Here is a 20106-nt window from a genome sequence, read left to right on the forward strand (position 1 = left end):
AAAAAATATATATATATATATATATATATATATATATATATATATATATATATCCTTGAAAAAACAATGGGCAAGCATGCTTCCCCTGTTTATACAGGAGAGGGAGTAGACAGCTTATGGCTCTGCAGCATTAGAACCTGGCTGGGCTTGAATACCAGTTCCACCATGCATCGCCTGAGTGACTAGTTAAGTGGCTTAATAGTCTGTAAGCCTGTCTCCTCGCCTGAAAATGCAGGATATATAGGACCTACCTCATAGGATCAATGTAAGGATCAAGTAAGACAGTTAATATAAAATGTACATTGCCTGATACACAGCAATTGCTCAAGAAATATTAGAGATGGTTGTTATTGTTGTTGCTCTAACAGGATAGTGCATGAGATTTTTCCCAGGTGTCCCAGAATTAGTGTTCAGAACCCACAGGTGAAAACAAAAAAGTGCTAACTAAACCACAGCCTTAAGAAAAATGCCAGTAATTGGAGCCAGCCAATTCTCCCAAGAGGGTGGACAGAAATAGCCTAGGGTTTCCAGCCTCCTTCCCACTTCAGCCACCCTCTAGGGTCTGTAAAAATGGGGAGGAGTGAAAGGGAGATGGTGGTTTGCTTTGTGGGGAGTGCAGAAAGACTTTATGATGAGAAGAGATTTCCTCCTCCCAGTAAGAGAGGGGTGGAAGCTGCAGTCCCTCCAGAGAAGACACAAGAGAAGGGAGGCGCTTGTAAAAACTGGAGAGAGATGCATGCAGGAAGGGGAAACCCGCATTCTGCATTTTAGTTGGCCATCTGCTGAGGCAGTGTGCTTGCCAATTTCCCCCTTTGACAAAGGAGGGACAAATATGAACAAAGGAGAAGAGACCTGGAGTGAGCCGGCTCTAAGAAAAACGCAAGAGAGGAAAGTAATCTGGTGTGACAGGGATTGTTTCCCTGGGATCCACTGCACAGTGGAATAGGTGGCTGGACTTGGACTGTCTCACCAGTCCCTACCCAAGAAGGCTGCTGGCTAGGACAGGGCACCCCTGCAACAAGAAGCAGCAGTTGAGAAAGAAATGGTCAAGCTAGAGCTGGGGTCTTCCTTATCAGGGAACTGTGGAATGGGAGGCCGGGGGGGGCCCTCTAAGGACACCTTACTGGACACCTGTCACATGATGGGCATTAACACAGAAGCCCATAAGCACAGACTAGAGAAGCAGGGACAACCAACAAAGAGAGCATTACAGACACACTCAGGCAAGCATGAAACCTCTTGAGTCAAGGGCTGTATTACCACTAGCTAAAAGTTTCTTAATATACTTCTTTCTCTGTAGACTGGATGCCTCTCAGCTCAGAATGAACTTGCTTCAAGCCCAACCCTATGCAGGGATAAAAACTGAACACCTTTCATTCAAATCTAAAATTCCCAGGGGGTGGAGGTGGAAGAGGGCATAGAGGAGATAAATGGTGATGAAAAAAAACAAAATAAAATAACAAATACAAAATTCTCAGGTAAGAGACCCTGATGGGTCCAGCATAGCTGGGAACAACAGGGTCACTAATACCCTGTCTCAGAGGACTGTCATCATGAGCTGGAACAACAAACCAACAAATTGATGTCTCTCTCTCTAAAATCAATAAATTTTTTTTTAAAATTAAGAAAAAAAAGCCAAGTAAACTCCCACCAGGGAACTTCACTGTTGAGATGAGGCACAGGGGCACAGCATGGGCTTGGGCCTGCTGGCAGAAGCCTAAAGAGATAGCACACCAAGTTCTCAAGTGCTAAGATCTGGACTTTTCTGGTTCAAGACCTTCTCGAAGCTGGATGTACAATTCCTCCTTCTAGACCATGAGCTAACCAATAAGCTGCCAATCAATTCTTTCTTTATTTAGCCAAAGTTTTGTTTTGTGTTTCTTGCAATTGAATCCTGAATGAAAAAAGAAAACTGGTTCTATATTATTTCAAAATAAACAATATTGGCTGGGAGAAAGGGGAAGATATGTAATGGAAAAAGCTCAGGGATGTGGTCCTTGAATAAATTATTTAACAAAGACATCTGAGTCTCAGTAGAGACTTCTAGTAGGGGCTTCAGTGCACTCAGACGACTGGGTAAACTTGGTTCCAAAATTCAGGGCCTGAATCTCAGTCTCTTCATTTGTAAAATGGAAATAAAGCCTACCTCCAAGGATTCTTTGGACCAAACAGAACCATCTTTTTTGTTGTTGTTGTTAATCCTCACCTGAGGATATTTTTTCCATTGATTTTTAGACAGAGTAGAAGGGAGGGGAGAGGGAAGGGAGGGAGTAAGAGAGAGAAACATTGATGTGAAAGAGACACACTGATTGGTTGCCTCCTGCACACACCCTGAGCGGGGATCAAACCTGCAATCCAGGAGAATGCCCTTGACCTTAACCGAGAATTGAACCCTTGACCACCCAGGCTGTAACCACTGAGCCAAACCAGCCAGGCCCAAATTGAACCATCTTAATCACAAAAGGGATTTAATGAATGGAAGTTATAACCCAAAGAATGATGAAAGGAGACGATCAGGTCTAAGTAGGGTTTTCTGCTTCTCTCAGCAGATCAACTTCCTTCTCTCCTACTGCATTTAAGTTTAAATTACCAGTAAGGGAACCAGCAAACCCTGGACTCACAACCACAGAGCTTTACAATCATTTCATGAAGTTACGTCATAGCAATGTATTGCATCGAGGCACAAGGACTCTGCGGGGCCCAAGCAGCTGTATCTGAAGATAAGAGAATGTGTCACAACTTTTGAGTGTTTAGTTTTCAAGCCCACTTGGAAAGTGCCAATAATTGAGGAAGTTCCCAATCCCAGGGGACTTCAGGTACCACTCTCACCCCAGAGCCCAGAGGTTGGTAGAAGAGCCATCCTTTTTTCATTCAGAGAACCAGAGACTTATTCCCACAGAGGCCCAAATGCCCTTCTGCCAGTCCTCCTGCATGGCCACCACTCTTTACAAAACAGTGGTCTTGCCTGGCTGGGCGTGGCTCAGCGGTTGAGAATTGATGTAGGATCCAGGAGACTGAGGTTCGATTCCCAGTCAGGGCACATGCCCAGGTTGTGGGCTCGATCCCCCGCAGGAGGAGTGCAGGAGGCAGCCGATCAATGACGACTCTCTCATCATTGATGTTTCTCTCTCCCTCTCTCTCCCTCTCCCTTCTTCTTTCTGAAATCAATAATGATATATTTAAAACACACACACACACACACACACACAAACACAGTGGTCTCTATTCTGAACCACTCCCTTATTTAGCAAAGTTAGTCACATTTTCTTACCCTACTGGAAGGAGAACTCTTCTTTGTTGTTGTATGCAAACGCATGTGAAGGGAGAACCCACCTTTGATTTTGCACCAGGATAAAAAAATAAATTAAATTAAATTTATGGTAGCTACCAATATTCAGAGAAAAAACTGATTCCGAATTCCAGGAAAAATGTGAAAATCATTTCTCTCTCCTCTTTTGATCCTGGTGGAGCTAGTTTTCATTAAGCTCAGTCCCAGTGTCTTGTAAAAACACCTTTACCTCTGGTGCTACAGAACATATAGGGCCCATTGCAAAGTTAAAATTCGGCACTTCCTGTTCAAAAGATATTAAGAATTTCAACATGGCAATAGCAGAGCATTAAACCAAGTGTGGGAGTTGACTAAGCACAGGGCTCTGTGTACTGCAGTTTGCCAGCCCAGAAAGTAGGCCCTGATCTGTGCTCAGGTCTCTAAGCACAGGTGCTCATAAACAGGTCAGGGTCAGGGCAGGAAACAACCATCCTGACCAAACGCAATCCAGCCCAGAGAGATGCAACTCTCCCTCCTACACATGCCTTTTCCATTCATCCCTCCGAGTTCTTTGAGACATCTTACTTAACTGGAAGACACTTGGGGGAGGTTTTCCTAGAATAAAGGAATGGTCTGCTTAAAGACTAGTAGAGTGTTAATTATTGCCAGAGAGAAATTACTTGCAGTTTTCACAAGAGTTTTTAATTCTTTTCAGCTTCTACCCATTAAGGTTTACAAAACTTAGCATCTGAATTTTAGCCAGGAGCCTCTGGACAAAGTTGAGAGTGCCTCAAGCCCACAGGTTTTAGTGGGAAAGAGCTACATTGGCTTGGTCTTGCCACCGAAAAAGCAAGTTAATACTGTATTGTGTGTGTCCCCTATGTTGAACTCTCTAGAAGCTTTTAATTAATTCTGGTAGGCTTTCCAGGTGTGCAACCAAATCATCACTAGAAAATCATCATTTGCTTCCTCCTTTTGATTTGTTATGTCTCATTCTGTGTCCTGCCTTTTCACATTTGCTATAATGCAGTTTCTTTTAAAATTAGCTAACAAATAAATCATAATATTGTTTTGTGAGAAACTTGAAAACCTGAGAATAAAGCTCATTTAGGAAAGTAAATGCCTAGGAGCAATTTAAAAATTGAGGGGGAAAAAGAACTGATTAGAAGGTACTTGCTTTACCAGGTATTAAATATCCTATAATTATCCCATGGAAATTAAAACAATGACAGAAATACTAGCACAAATAGATCTTTGGAAGAAAACAGAATGTCTAAACAAACTAAATTTGTATTATGTAGTATATGAGAAAGTGGCATTTCAAATCAATAAAGAAGTGATAATTTAGTAAATGGTGTTTCAAAAACTAAAAATTAGGATTAAGAATATAATCATAATTGTAATTAAAGAATTATGATAAAATAAAATATTGTAATAATCTTTTAGAATGGTCTTCTTGGTACATAGAAGACCATTCTAAGCATGAGCCAAATCTAGGAACCCATAAAGAAAAAGACTACTAAAAATGCCTATGTAACAATTTAATGTCTCTGTACAGGGTAAATGATCACAAAGTTAAAAAACAACAGACAAAATAGGAAAATATTTGTAAAATATAAAGCAAAGGTCTATATGTAAAATATTAAAAGTTTCTACAAGTCAATATTAAAAAGATAATCCAGTAGAAAAATAGGAAAAGAATTTGAACAATTCATGAAAGACAGTCTTCAATGATCATATGAAAGGTACTCAACTTTGTCAATAATATGTCATATTGGCTTATTAGATAGGCAAAAGTTAAAGTTTGACCATTCTTAGGTCTGGTGAGGAAGCAGGTACAAGTACAACCTACTTAAAGGGTAATAGTTGATATCTACAAAATCAAAAGCTCACATCATTTCATCCAGCAATTCCACTTCTAGGAAGTCATCTTAGAGACACAGTGAATGCTTGAAAATCTGTTTGTTCCATTTTTGTGGTAAATGATCTAATGGTTCAACAATAGGGTACTGGTTGGGTAAATTGTGGAATAACCATGTAATCCATATAACATAATATATAGAAAGAATGAATTAGCTCTGTACGTGCTGATATGGAAAAAGATGTCCCTGAGTACGCTGAGGAATACACAAAGCGAGCTGAAGAACAGAACAGGTAGTAAGATCCTGTTGTTTTGAGTACAAGATGTGCTCAGAGGTCCCATGACATTACCTTCTGGATCTCACTCAGTGCTAAAACACTTTTACCCTCTTACTCTCAAATTTTTTTTTTAAGTTCCTATTCTTTTATTGTTTAAAATTTTTAATTTACTGATTTGAGAGAAGAAGGGGGAGAGGGAGAAGGAGAGAGAGCGACTTGTTCCAGTTTATGTGTGCATACATTGGCTGATTCTTGCATGTGCCCTGACCCAGCGAACAAACCGCAACCTTGGCAACGACGCTCTAACCACTGCGCTATCTGGCCAGGGCCACTAGAGTATTCATGCTTGTTGGCCATTGCCTCCGTTTATTGTCTGAAGAAAGTTCCATGCGTGCAAGAACTTAAGTTCAGCGCTTTACCCCCAGTTCCTAAACCATTTGAGGTGTTGGATAATTATTAATTTAAAAAATGAATGGGGGCCCAGAAATACACACATATATTTCAAAGTTACATATGTTTCAAAGAATGTGTATTTAAGGTAACAAAGTCTCCATCATCTGACACTAAATGCTAAAATATTCTAAAATAATTATTTGTAGTATCTTCCGCCCATTGACCAAGAAGCTTTACTTACATAGTATAGGGTCCTTATAATGCGCCTACGAAATACATAAAAATAGAAATAATTAACATACATTTTCACTTCAAGGCTTGCTAAAGTTAGCCTTTCAATTGCTGGTCTGGATTCTAGGTTGGTTGAATTCGCGGATGCGAAGCCTGTGGATAAGAAGACAACTGTATTTATTGGGAGAGAGAAAAAAAAAAATCCGTGTGCAAGTGGACCCGCACAGATCGAACCCGTGTTGTTCCAGGGTCAGCTGTCCAGTCCACAGCCTTAAAAACCCCATTCCGGCCACAGCACTCGCTCACGCCTCCTCCGCGGACCCGAGACCCACCCCTGAGGCACGACGCCCACGCCGGCTCCGCACGCCGGGAGGCGGGGCTCGCTCCGCCCACGCCGGCGTCCTCCGGGGCCCGAAGTCCCCGCCCCTTCCGAGGCGTTTCCCAAAACCCTGCGCGGCTGCCCTCAGCCGCGCTAAGATGGCGACTCCCATGCATCGGCTCATAGCCCGGAGACAAGCGTGAGTGAGGGCCGGCGCTGGGCTGCCTGGCGGGCTGGGGGCGGGGAGAAGCGCGTCAGCCGGCGGGTGAGCAGGCGCCCGGATGCGGGGCGGGTGTCGGATCCTCAGTGGAGCCCCGCAGAGGATGGCTGTTTCTTTCGCAGGTTGGCTGCTAGCTGCTCGGGCCGGGCAATTAGTTTAGTGTCGGTGGGCTAGCGGTTTCGTAGAAGACGGCTGCGTAAGGTCCGCGGGGCGGGACCTGAGGGTGGGGTTGGGGGGTTCTGAAGAGATCTTACAGTTGGGTTTCCCGGGAGGGGACGCGCAGGAGTCGGTCGCGAAGTGGCTGGTGCCCCTTTGCCCACCTAGCCGCCCACCCACGCGCGGCCAGGGAAGCCTGAAGGCCCGATCCTGGCTCTGGATTCTCACCGACGTGAACCTTCAGCTGCCTACCTGCAGCCTCTAGCCCGCTGGCTTTTCCTGCCCCCTTCCTGCCGCCTTCCTTAGGAACGGCCTGACTACAGCGCCGACTTTTCTCCCGAGCTGTCGTCTCATTTCCTGTCATTCATTCTCTTCGCTAAACGATGTATTCATTAACTGCCGCTCTGTGCCAGAATTTGAGTATAAAGCAAAAGAGGGGTTCAGGACAAACCCCGCCTTCAGGGAGCTTACGTTCTAGGGGTGGGGAGAGTCAATAATAAGCGGAACATTTTAAGTAAGTGCAGTTTGGTGATAAGAACTTTGAAGGAAGTAACAGGTGGTGGGAAGAGAAAAAGGCCCCTGTTAGGTTGGTTGGGCAGGGCAGGTATTTCTGAGGAGGTGGCGTTTGAACAGAGATTAAAAGTGCGAGCCCTGGCCTGTGTGGCTCAGTGGTTAGAGGGTCCGACCACGCACCGGGGTGCATGTGGAGGCACCCAGGGATGTGTCTCTCACTCATAGGTGTTTCTCTCTTTCCCCCTCCCTTCCATTGTCTCTAAGAATCCTTGGAAAAAACACCCTCAGGTGAGGATTTAAAAAAAAAAAAAAAAAGAAAAGTGTGAGAAAAGACCCAGTCATGAGAGGATTTGGGGAAAGAGCATCCAAACAGTGTCATAATTGCTTTGAGATAGGAAAGAAGGTAGTTTTTAAGAACTGAAAGATGGCCTTTGTGACAAATGAGAGAGTGAGTGGCACAGGTTTGCTATAGACAGATAATGCAGGAATCATCCCACGTGCCCCTTTCTTGTAAAGCCTTTTTTTCTTCTACCAACCTACCTGCCCAAATGTCTGCCTCTTTCATTCTCTCAGAGTTTCATGCCATCACCATATGCACATCAGTAATACATTCTGCTAGCATATATGTATATTTATATTTTTTCTTCTTGATTTTAGAGAGGGAGGAAGGGAGAGAGAGAAAGAAACATCGATGTGAGAGACATACATCTATTGGTTGCCTCCTGTATGTACCCCTTCCTGGATCAAACCCACAAACTAGGTATATGCTCTGACGTGAATCCATCCAGAGACCTTCCGGTGCACCAGATGAATCTCCAACCAACTGAGCCACACCAGCCAGGGTTATATTACTTTTCTTTTAAAAAAAAAAAAAAAAGATTTAATCATTATTGTTAAAAGTATTACAGATGCCCCCCTACCCCCAGGGTTGCCCCCTTCATCCTGCGTCTGCCCCCAACCCAGGCCTTGACCACATTATCATTTGTCCATGGACTATGCATATATGCATGTAAGTTCTTTGATTACAGGGCTATAGTTCATTTATTTATTTATAATCCTCACCTGAGGATATTTTTTCCATTGCTTTTTCAGAGACAGTGGGGAGGGGGAGAGAAATAGAGAAACATCAAAGTGAGAGAGACACATCAATTGGTTGCCTCCCGCATGTGCTCTAACCGGGGGATCGAGCCTACAACTGAGGTATGTTTCCTTGGCCGGAATCAAACCCAGGACCCTTCAGTCTGTAGGTCAATGCTCTAACCACTGAGCCAAAACAGCCAGGGCTATATTTTTTTTTAATATTTATACTTTTTATTCTAAGGGCCCTGTCCATTTTCTTCTCCCCTCCATCAGACTCTGTCTCTCATGCCAGTTGAGAAGAGCCCCTTGAGCATAAGGGTAAAGACTTAGAGAGTCAGAGTACGTAGTATGCTTGATGGAGGAAGGCTTTGCAGTCAGTTCTGAGATCGAGACTGGAGTGCTAGTAATACTTAATAAGCATACTAAATGATGTCACCAGGCTCCACTCTCTAATTCTCAGGCTGGTTCTTTTGGGTGTTGGTTCCATACTTGTGTAAGTTCAGTCCTTTGGGATCAAGATGGCTGCAGTATCTTGGGTCTTTTATATCCTCTTAGCTTCAAGTTGATGGCATCTCATTGGTCTAGACTGGGTTACATGCCCAAACCAGAACCAAGTCCATGGGATTGTAAAGCTATGATTGACTTAGATGTCATTCTCTTCCCAGAACAATTGAATGGATCTCTACAAATCAGTGATGAGCTGGATGGGTAGGTCAGAGGAAGTAGTGAATGCTAGATTGGCAAAACCAACCAATATCCACTCTAAATATGAAGTGAAAGTGAGACTTTTAGCACCTAAAGACTATTGTTATTTCTTGTTTTAGAAGTATCAGAAAGTCATACAAATGTTCTGTTTCTATAGTATGCCTGTAGTTGGTACATGAATAAAAGACAAATCTTACCTTTGGGAGCTTCTGGTCTTGGGAAGAAAACATAGTGTGTAATAAAAGCTGTTATGGTATACTAACTGTAAGTCTGCAGACAGAGAAAGAGGGCCTTTAGAAGCCGGGGGTCCAGGAGAGTTTGGGGAATATTTTTGGGAGGAGGGGATCAGAAAAGAGACCTTTGCTTTTAATTTTATATTAATCAAAAAAGGTTTTATTTATTTATAAAGAGCATATATTATTTCCATAACAACAAGTTTTAAACTGCTTTTAAGTCAGTCAAGAGAAGTGAGAAAGTACTGTTATCTTTTAAAAAGTCCTTGGACTAATAGGGAAAAATAACAGGAAAGCAAAAGAGCCTAAATTTTAACTCCCCAAGTATCAGATCTTTCAGCGGCTTAGCTTTAAATCAATTGAAATGAGATTATTTTCACTTTTTAAATTGTAATTACATGTACTCATATTCATGTAAGTAGATTATAGAATCTTGGCACTATTGAAGTCATTTCTTCTACTGAAACCACTGAATTCCACTACTGTCTCTTCAGCATTTTATGGCAGTCATCTAACTTTGGCTGGAAGACCTGCAATAAGGACATATTCACCTCCTGAAGTAGCCTGTTACAGTTTTCAAATCTATTAAAAACTTTATGCTGAGCTGAAAGGAAAATAATATTTATGAAACTAAACCCTGCTTCCTTCTAACTTCCCAACTTATAACCTAAACTGATTTCAGTCAGTTAAAAACCCTAAGTGTTTTCCATTTGAATTTCCATCAAGTCAAGTTTTCCCTATCTTGTACTCGTATTGATTTTCTGGGCTTAAGTATCAGATTTACTTTTACCCTTGTTAAATTTCATCTTGTTAGATTCGACAAAAAGTTCCAGCCTGCCGGGCTGGTGTGGCTTAATGGCTGAGCATCGACCCATGAACCAAGAGGTCACCAATTGGATTCCCCATCAGGGCACATGCCCAGGTTGTGTGCTCACGCAGGAGGCAGCTGATTGATGATGTTTCTCTCTCATCGATGTTTCTTTCTCTCTATCCCTCTTCCTTCCTCTCTCTAAAAATTAATAAAAGCATATATTTTTTAAAAAGAGTTCCAGCCTGTTGATACCTTTTTGGATCCTTATCTGGTCATTCGTCATATTAGCTGTCCCTCCCAGCTTTGTGTTAATTGCAGGTGTGATAATTTCACATGTCTGTGTCCTTTGTAAAAATGTTCAACAAGACCAAACTGAGGACCAAACCCTGCAGGCCATCACTGGATACCTCTCTCTATATAATTTACTTCAACTTGTTAAACAGCACTCTTTGTCCATGATGTCCATGATGTTCAACTGATCTGCCTAATTGTTCTGTTTTGTTCACACCGATATTGTAAGAGACCTTCCAGGATGCCTTATTGAAATACAAATATCCAAAAGGCAATACAGTATTAGTCTGTAATGATTTGATACCTAGTGTTCATGGCTCTTCTTTATGAATTGATTTAATCCAGCCAGCATTTTCGCTGCAATGGATGTCAAGTTCACTGGTCTAGTTTGAGGAATCTACCCTTCTCTCCACTTCTAAAATCAAAACAGCATTTGCCTACTTCCAGTCTTTCAGCACCACTCCTGTGTGCCAGAGTTCCTCACATTACCAGCAGCAGTCCAACAGTCTCACCTGGAAAATCTCTGGTATGTCAGGGAGCAATAACGGGGTCATGTGATTTAAACACATTTGCAATGGATAAGGGCTGTTACATACTCCTCAAATATCTTAGACTTCAGTTTTACTCTTTTTATTCTATGTATAATTGAATCTGAGTTCAAACTGAAGCAAAATAAAATAGTCCTGCTTGTTCTCTTAGCCCATCATGCAATATTGGTGGCCTTTTTGCCTAGCATGCCAAATAGTGAACCTATCCCTTTTTTGGTTGTCTGTGCTTTAAATATAACTAAGACACAAAATGAAATAATTTTTTATGTTCTTGATATTTTTTACTAGTCTCAGCTCATTTTGGCAGACTTTCAGATATTTCTCTTATAGGCCCTTACCAACCAACAAACAAAAACTTATTGAGATTTTTATTGGCATTACTTTGAATCTATAGATCAGTTTGGAGAGAAGGGACATTTTTACAATATTGAGTCTTCCAATCTATGAACATGGTATGTATATCCCTCTATTAGCCACTTATCTAAATGTCTAGCTCCTCTCAGTAATGTTTGTTTTCTGCATAAAAGTGTTACACATACTTTCTTCTATTTATTTCTAGGTATTTGGTATTTTTCAGGATATTGTAAATATTACCTTGACCTGGCCAGTGATTAGAGCATTGATTAGAGCATTGGCCCTTGAACTGAAGTCTCAGGTTTGATTCTGGTCAAGGGCATGTACTCAGTTGCAGACTCCATCTCTGGCCCTGGTCGGGGCATGTGCAGGAGGCAACCAATCAATGTGTCTCACATCAATGTTTCTCTCTTTCTCCCCACTTCTCCCCCGCCAACTTTCTCTGAAAATCAATGGAAAAAATATCCTTTAGTGAGGATAACAAAAATAAATACCACCTTTTAAATTTTCATTTTTAACTATTTTCATTACATAGAAACAATTCATTTTTACATGTGGATTTTATATCTAACACAGTTTGATATATCTAATTCAGTTTGGCAAACTGAATCCCACTTGCTGCTTATTCTTGTAGTCTTGCAAGCTAAGAATGATTTTTTGTTTTTTTAATTATTTATTTATTTGAGAGAGAGAAACATTGATTTGTTGTTCCACCCATTCATGCATTCATTGGTTGATCATTGTATGTGCCCTGATGAGGGACTGAACCTGCAACCTTGGTGTATCAGCACACCGCTTCAACTAAATGAGCTACCCAGCCAGGGCCAGAAGAATGTTGTTTACATAGGTATATATGTGATCAATTTGATGATAAAGAACACTAACTTTGAATCTCAATGGAGTAAAACGTTATGCTCCAGAAAAGGATTCCATTCTTATTAGTGAACCTCTTTTATTTGAAATATTTTTATTAGCAAAATATATCTGGAAAATTGTTTTTTTATTATATAAGTATCTACATGATACCCTCACTTTTGCCTCTTGGTCTGCAAAGCCTAAAATATTTACCATCTGACCATTTACAGACAGTTTGCTGACTCCAGTCCAAAGCCTTGCTAAACTCACTTATGAGTTCAAACTATTCAAAAAATTTTATCTGTAGATTCTTTTGGATGTGCCATGTACATAATACATCATCAGTGAGGAATCACATTTATTTATGTTTTATTTTTTTAAGTATATCTTTATTGATTTCAGAGAGAGGAAGGGAGAGAGAGAAAGAAACATCAATGATGAGAGAGTCACTGATCAGCTGCCTCCTGCACGTCCCCCACTGGGGATGGTGCCCGCAACCTGGGCATGTGCCCTGACCGGGAATTGAACCTTGATCTCCTGGATCCTAGGTCCATGCTCAACAACTGAGCCATGCTGGCCACGCCAAATTTATTTCTTCCTTTCCAATCCTTTCATCTGTTTTTCTTTGCTTGCTTTATCTTAATCCAATTTCAGGAACTGAGATTTTCCTGAGTCTTCCAGAGGTCTAGAAACCAGGCTGCACTCCATATATGGCTGGTTTATTCTTAAGGGATAGACCCTCAGAGTCCTAAGTGTGGCTACAAATGACAGGGCCGACCACTCTGGATTTCCATCTTCTCCCATATCTTGGCTTGATTTTTTTTTTTTTAATATGTTTTTATTGATTTCAGAGAGGAAGGGAGAGAGAGAGAGATAGAAACATCAATGATGAGAGAGAATCGTTGATTGGCTGCCTCCTGCACACCCCCCACCAGGATAGAGCCCGCAACCCGGGCATGTGCCCTGACCAGGACTTGAACTGTGACTGCCTTGTCCATAGGTCGACACTCAACCACTGAGCCAACACGGCCTGGCAGGCTTGGTGATTCTTTACTGTCTTGTTAGTTCTCTGATGCCTCAAGCAGATTGTGTTAAATGTTTTGACTGTCTTCCAGTTCTGAGCCTAAGCGTTGTCCTAGTCTCCCGCTACTGGAGTGAAGATTTGAGCTCATTTCTTTCTTAACTTCAAGGTCCATGCCCCTAACCACTTACTATGCTGTGCTGTGATTAAACCTAACATAAACAATTTAAACTGTAAAATGATGTTTGTTTCTATTTAAAAATAAACATCATTTTACACGTTACATTGTTTATGCTTTTCAGGGCAGAATTTAAGGCCTGTATTCTGATTTTTGCTTTGTAGCGAAGCAAATAAGCAACATGTAAGATGTCAAAAATGCTTGGAATTTGGACATTGGACTTATGAATGCACAGGGAAAAGAAAATACCTACATAGGCCTTCAAGAACAGCAGAACTGAAGAAAGCTTTAAAGGAAAAAGAAAACAGATTATTGCAACAACAAAGGTAAGTTTACATGTGATATCCAAAGGAATATTTTAATTTATATTTATAGACTTTATTTAGGGCTATCTCATGGTGGTTATCTAGATTTAGGCTATAATATTAGCTAATGTTTAATGAGTGCTCACTAAGTGCCAGGCACTGTACTAATCTCTTTACAAGTGTTAGCATATCTAAGCGTCATATCTATAAAATAAGGGTAAGTACTATTATTAAGCCCCATTTTACATATGAAGAAACTGAGGCATGGAGAGGTTCAGTAGCTTGCTCAGTGTTGTCACACAGCTAGTAAGTTGAAAAGTTAAGTGTTCAACCAACCAGTCTCTTTCGAATCAATGCTCTTAACCATTTTGCTTTATTGCCTCAACTACCAATGGCATGACAACAGGATACTATGTGATAGATTATATAAGCTGATATGAAAAGATATCTAAGATAAGTATGCCAAGTAGAGAACAGCATATATAATATGCTATCATTTATGTTAGAAAAGAAAAAGGAATAATGGGATTTAAAATATATATATAAATGATTGATAATAGTAGTTCCTTTCTAAAAGGAGAACTGGGTAGGAAGGAAACTGGAACATTGTTATTTACCCTTTTATGTTCTTTGAATAAAGCTTTTTAAATTCTAATGAAATAAGTGTACATGTTTTAGAAAAACTGAAATAGGAAGGGGGCTGGTCAACTTAGTGCTACACATAAGAAGCAGCATCTTCAGGACTGTTAGCTTCATAATAGTGTTATAAACATCTGGACTTTCAAGGCAGCTGCCTTCCAATTTGTGGACATGAGGATCTTCAAGGGTTATGCAGGAATAGATAAGTAATTAGTTTCTAGATTATCAACATTCATATATACTTTTTCCAAAAATAAATCTGTATGAGAACTAGTCTCCTGGTTCTTGAACTTTTCCACTCCCCTTTCCCAACAACCCTTCTTTAATTTCACAAAAAAAGGCATACCTCTCACTTCTCTCTTCTTACCTTGGTATATTGTCCTCATATATAAAAACCTAGAGATCCTTCAAAATGCTGGTATTTGTACTGAGAAAGTGAATGGCCCTAATTATTGGGAGTAAATTATTCTATAAATTTTTTACCCTAGCAAAATTGAAGTAGGACCTAATTGAGTTTTCAACTTATAAGTATATTTTAATGACATATTATTATGTTACTTATAGAATATAACATGGGAGGAGTTAAAAGCATTCACTGACATTGCTAAAACAAAACTCTTTCTATTCTCATCTACCTATTTAGGTTAACAAGGTTTATCAGGGTCAGATCTATAAAAATTAAATATAGGAATTGAATTGATGTTGAACCTTGTCGTAGTCTAGCAATAATATTCATGGATACATAAACTAGAAAAATAATCCTTTTCATTAAGAGATGCATTTCCAATAAAATTATTTTATATATAATAATTATTTATAATATATTTTTACATTGTTTTAATCAATTTGTAGTTGTAATGGTAACTCAGTTCAGAATCTTTAAACACTTTTTTCTTATGATCATAGGTAATTAAAAGATACAATTTCAAGTTATGTCTCTTTTTACTACAGAGAAGTATCATAAGCGATCAGTAAAATTTTCAGGCATAAAAATATTTGGGATACATTCTAAGGGGAAAGCAGAATGAAAGTAGAAGTTCAAAAGGAAAAAAGAACAATGTAAAAGTACCAACTTAAAGATAAGTTTGTGTGTTTTTTAAGTGAACTGTGGTAGGGATCAAATTATTGTGACATTTACTTTCCATTGGATACAATTATCAAAGTCATATAACAATTTTCTTATAGTGTAGCGAAGGCCTCGGGGAGGGGGCAGATCTGGGGTGGAGGGGATCAATGGGGGAAAAAGGGGACATCTGTAATACTTTCAACAATAAAGATAAATTTTAAAATATTAATATATAATATGCCAGTGATTATATCCTTTGCAAATATTGAAACTTAGAATAAAAAAGTATGAGGGATACCCTAGCTGGTTTGGCTCAGTGATTAGAGCATTTTCCAATGGACTGAAGGGTCCTGGGTTTGATTCTGCCTCAGTTGCAGGCTCAGTCCCCCGCCTGGGTCAGGGTGTGTGCAGGAGGCAACCAATTGATGTGTCTCTCTCATGTCGATGTTTCTCTCTGTCTCTCTCCCTCCCTCCTTCCTTTCCTCCCTCCTTCCCTCCCTCCCCCCCTCCCCCTTCCACTCTCTCTGAAAAGCAATGGAAAAAATATCCTCAGGTGAGGATTTAATAATAATAATAATAATAAAATGGTTAATTTAAAAAAAAGTATGAGGTGGAAACATAGTTTTTCAAAATTATTTTATTAGGCATATAAGCAAAAATGTTTGGAGACCTCTGTTCTAAAAAATAAAATATAAGAATTATGAATAACTTCATCTCAACTTTATTTTGACTTTTGTTTTTCTAGTTGTATTATACATGTATCTTTATCTTAAAAATACATAGATCTACATGAATTTTAGATATAGTTCTGTTACATAAGGACTGCTGATTTTTGGTTTAATGATAAAATGATGGAAGTGTGTGCATTTCAGTGGTGATGGATTCTTGGGATGTGGTTTAATAAATGTATTTCTCCCACTTATTTTACCTCCAAAATGAAAATAAAGTAATTCTATTGTGTAAAACAACTTTACATACGTATATATTTATATTTGAGCACTCAGAAAATAAGGATAGAAGCATTACCTAGGAAATATAGAGAAGTCCAGAATATAGAAATATTAAATTTACAAGACAGTGCTATAATAATAGAAATAATTCTGTAATTTGAAAACCTGATTTAGCATGCATGTTATTTGGCAGGTATATAACAGCAAGCCATTTGTATACTTCATTTAAAAATCACTAGACTTTGTTCCTGGTAAATGATGTGAGGGAACAGTCTCAAAGTATTAACTGTCACAGTTCAGTATAAATAACTGAACATTTAGGGGACATACAGAAAAAGAAATGGTTATTTTAAATTGAAAGTTGCTTTTCTTTTTATATGAAATGGCCATTTATAATATGACTCTGGAAACTCAAATTATAAATGACAACTGTTGTTTTATTATTTACTTTGTATCATTGTTCAAGACTAGCTGATTTAGCCATATTAGCCTAAGTCCAAAGTAGAAAAGAATCAGATTGGTACATTCAGTCATCTTAACTACTAACTTACCTGGCTCCTAAGATAAAGTTGATAGATAGCGTGTCTTGCTTCAGTGCTGGTTAAGTTGACTCTGTGTACCACATGCAGCCTTCACTAGGAAGCTTTCCATTTGGTTATAACAAAAAATACTGGACTCTGAGTACATGTTATAAAAGACAAAGTGACTCTCCAGTGTAAACTAGTTTGGGGATGACAGAAGGGTTGGTCTGAGCTGTGCATAATCACTCTATTAACAGGAATTTCTTTTTCCCCTCATGTTTATCAGCATTGGAGAAACTAATGTAGAAAGAAAGACCAAGAAAAAAAGGTATGTGTGGCTTCAGGAGTGTTATATAGTTAATATGCAATACTAGTTAGAGGGATAGGAAGAGTGATTTTAAAATAGTTATAAGATTTGGATCTGAAGCTTCTTGTTTGCAATGTATGATTAAATGTCATTGTTTTCTGCTGTGTTCCTCTTTACCTGCCTGGAATTTGTTGCCTTGATGTCTCCTTTTTCTCCTACTTCCCAGAGTCCTACCTGGAAATAGTACATATTCCCTGGCTTAGAATAGGAAATGTTACTAAACTGGTAAGAAATTATTGACCAGCTGTATCTGGTCTAAAGTGGTTAAGATTATGAAACAGCCACTTTTCATGAGGGTTTAAATAAAACCAGTTGTTATACTACAGCTTTATTCTAATATTATTTGCTGTGGAGCATAATGTATTAGGTACACTTACCCTTGCTAAGGGAGGGAAGGTGGTATGGCAACGCTAGCCAGGCTTCAGTTTATACATGTATATAATATCCATCTGAAACTCACATGCTGTTAAACGGCAGCTCTTCGTGCATGTAACCGCTGATTGTCTGATAGGTCTAAGAGTGTGACCAGTTCCAGTAGCAGCAGCAGTGACAGTTCGGCCAGTGATTCTTCATCAGAGAGTGAAGACACGTCTCCCTCGTCCTCCTCTGAGGACAGTGACACTGACGAAAGCTCCTCCAGCTCGTCATCCTCGGCCTCTTCCACAAGCTCCTCCTCATCCTCCGATTCAGACTCAGATTCCAGCTCTTCCAGCAGTAGCAGCACCAGCACGGACAGCAGCTCTGAAGATGAGCCGCCGAAGAAGAAGAAAAAGAAATAGAACTGCTCTGCCCTGTTGGAGTGATGGACCGAAAACCTTATCTGATTCTCAAAAGGGAATTTAGAATGTGTTAAAGCCAAATAGGTTAACTGGCCAAAATTTTGAGAGCTCAGAAGTGTCTAAATGTTTTACATTGTAAGAGTATAAAAAGTATTAATGGATTATAGATATAGATATAGATATAGATATATATACTTTTTTATTTTAAGGGTGAATCTTGTTTTTCTTTTTTATCTTAAAAATATATCTCTAGCAATTAAAAGCTGAAGTCCAATAAATCAATTTTTGTAATAAAACTTATCTTCTGCCCTGGCTGGTGTGGCTCAGTTGGGTGGGCATCATCCTGTGCACCAAAAGGCTGCTGATTTGATGCCCGGTCAGGGCGCATGCCTGGGCTGCGGGCGTCCCCCGCGGGGGCGTGCGTAGGCAGCCGACTGATGATCGGCTCTTATGGTGATGTTTCCCTCCCGCCCTCCTCCCTCTCTCCCTCTCTCTTCCTCTCTCTTCCTCTCTCCCCCTCTCCCTTCTTCTCTCTCTAAAAAAATCAATAAAAAAATCTTTTAAAAAAACTTACCTTTTCTCCCTGTGAAATCAATGCAATACTTTGTTATTTGTTAGTGTTGTGTATGCCACATGTTTTCAGGCTAATGCATCAGAACATCCGGCAGTGAATTTCTAATGCTTTGGCTGTGTGCTGTTACGTCAGATTTATTACATTGTTATTATAAGCTTAGGAGTTTTCCTATTGTTAATAAATGTGCTCTATTTTTATGTTTATGTTCAGAAAGCTATTTTGACTTCTGTCCTAAATGAAAGTTCAAGGAACCTATTAATATATTTCTACTTTTTTGATGGAACAAGTTTCAAGTTACTGTGTTGTATCATTCATTTTCTTCTGATTCTTAGAGATACTTTTCTGAGGAACATCATTCTAGAGGAACTTAAAAAGGAACAAAAATTTTTAAACTACTTAGAAATCTTGGTGCCTTTTGATAAATTCAGTGTATCAGAAAACAGTCATTTAAAAGGCTAACAAGTAAAAGTGATACAAATATCTTTGTGGGTTAATATGCTATAAAAGGTACCATTCAAAGGGGAAAAGAAAGGAGGAAGGAAGGAAGGTAATCTTTACAGAAAATTAGGACAATGTCAGTTGCCTTTTATTAAGAACTTTTTAAGCTTTCATAAGGATTGCCTCTTACCATTTTTACGATTGCAGTAGCACAGTTAATGTGGTAACTGGTCATGTACAGTAGTCTACTGCATAAGTATGAAAGACTTGGATTAATCAGGTGTGTTAACTTAGCACATACACACTTGAAATCTAGCATGAAAGCTTAAAAATACTGCACAATATTTCTTAAAAGTTACTCTGCTGTGGTGAGATTGTTTACTTTAACATCACACATTACTCTGTGATGCCTTTTAAACTTTTTGGAAAAATGCATCATTTGTAGAGAAATCTTGATTTGGGTTCAATATAGGTTTTTTAAACTATGAATGTTATCTTTTTTATATTTTTATGAGAAAGTGGGAGAAGATTACTTTGGAAGAAAATGGGCTTCTATTTAAATGTTGAAATATATGTATGTTGTGAGTTTAAGGAGACTGCAATTACCTGTAAGTTTTACGGAACCACCTGCTTTCAGTGATTGTAAATAAACTCTCAAAACATCCTTCCAAGGCTCCACACAGAATGTATCAATTGACAGGAAAATTTAATAAATTAGTAATTAAACACATTTTACCATGTGGTCTCTTTAAGGGCAATATCAGCAGATAACGAACTTGGGAAGAGAAAAAATGTGTACATAGATAACATCACTTGCAATGAAATAAAGCTCAAGAGTTTGTGCTCATAAGCTTACTCTTCTGTTATCTCTTTGCTGTTCTACTTAATGGTAGTCTTTAGTAAATGTATTATTTCTCAACCACAACCATTTCAAAAGGAGTGATTAGGTCATAGGTTTTCATCCCCAAACATTTTGTTAGTATGACTGTTACAATATTGAAATTTGGCCTGAGATCAAAATATGACATTAGGCCACAAGTTACTACTGGGTATAGAAGAAAGTGCACAGAAGGTGTACTTCATATTCATGGTTTTATGTATTCTTTTAATTTTTTATTTTGAACTGATTGTAGATTTATAGAAAAGTTGTAA

The 20106-nt window shown here is 39.2% G+C and overlaps 1 protein-coding gene across 1 annotated transcript; it reads left to right on the forward strand.

The window, feature by feature from the left end:
• Window positions 1-6467: 6467 nt before the first annotated feature.
• Window positions 6468-19804, forward strand: ZCCHC10 (zinc finger CCHC-type containing 10). Its single transcript, XM_081134224.1, has 4 exons — window positions 6468-6549; window positions 13480-13641; window positions 17083-17124; window positions 17675-19804. The coding sequence occupies exons 1-4, from the start codon at window positions 6509-6511 to the stop codon at window positions 17940-17942; spliced, it is 513 nt and encodes a 170-aa protein (XP_080990350.1). The 5' UTR covers window positions 6468-6508; the 3' UTR covers window positions 17943-19804.
• Window positions 19805-20106: the final 302 nt, after the last annotated feature.

The sequence above is a fragment of the Miniopterus schreibersii genome (assembly GCF_964146895.1).
Source record: "Miniopterus schreibersii genome assembly, chromosome: 4".
Lineage (NCBI taxonomy): Eukaryota > Metazoa > Chordata > Mammalia > Chiroptera > Miniopteridae > Miniopterus > Miniopterus schreibersii.

Excerpts from the sequence above, each read along its gene's own strand:
- ZCCHC10 (XM_081134224.1), top strand. The coding sequence starts at position 6,509 with ATGGCGACTCCCATGCATCGGCTCATAGCCCGGAGACAAGC. Across the intron at positions 6,550-13,479 it reads CTCATAGCCCGGAGACAAGC|CGAAGCAAATAAGCAACATG; the intron begins GTGAGTGAGGGC and ends TTTGCTTTGTAG. Across the intron at positions 17,125-17,674 it reads AGAAAGACCAAGAAAAAAAG|GTCTAAGAGTGTGACCAGTT; the intron begins GTATGTGTGGCT and ends ATTGTCTGATAG.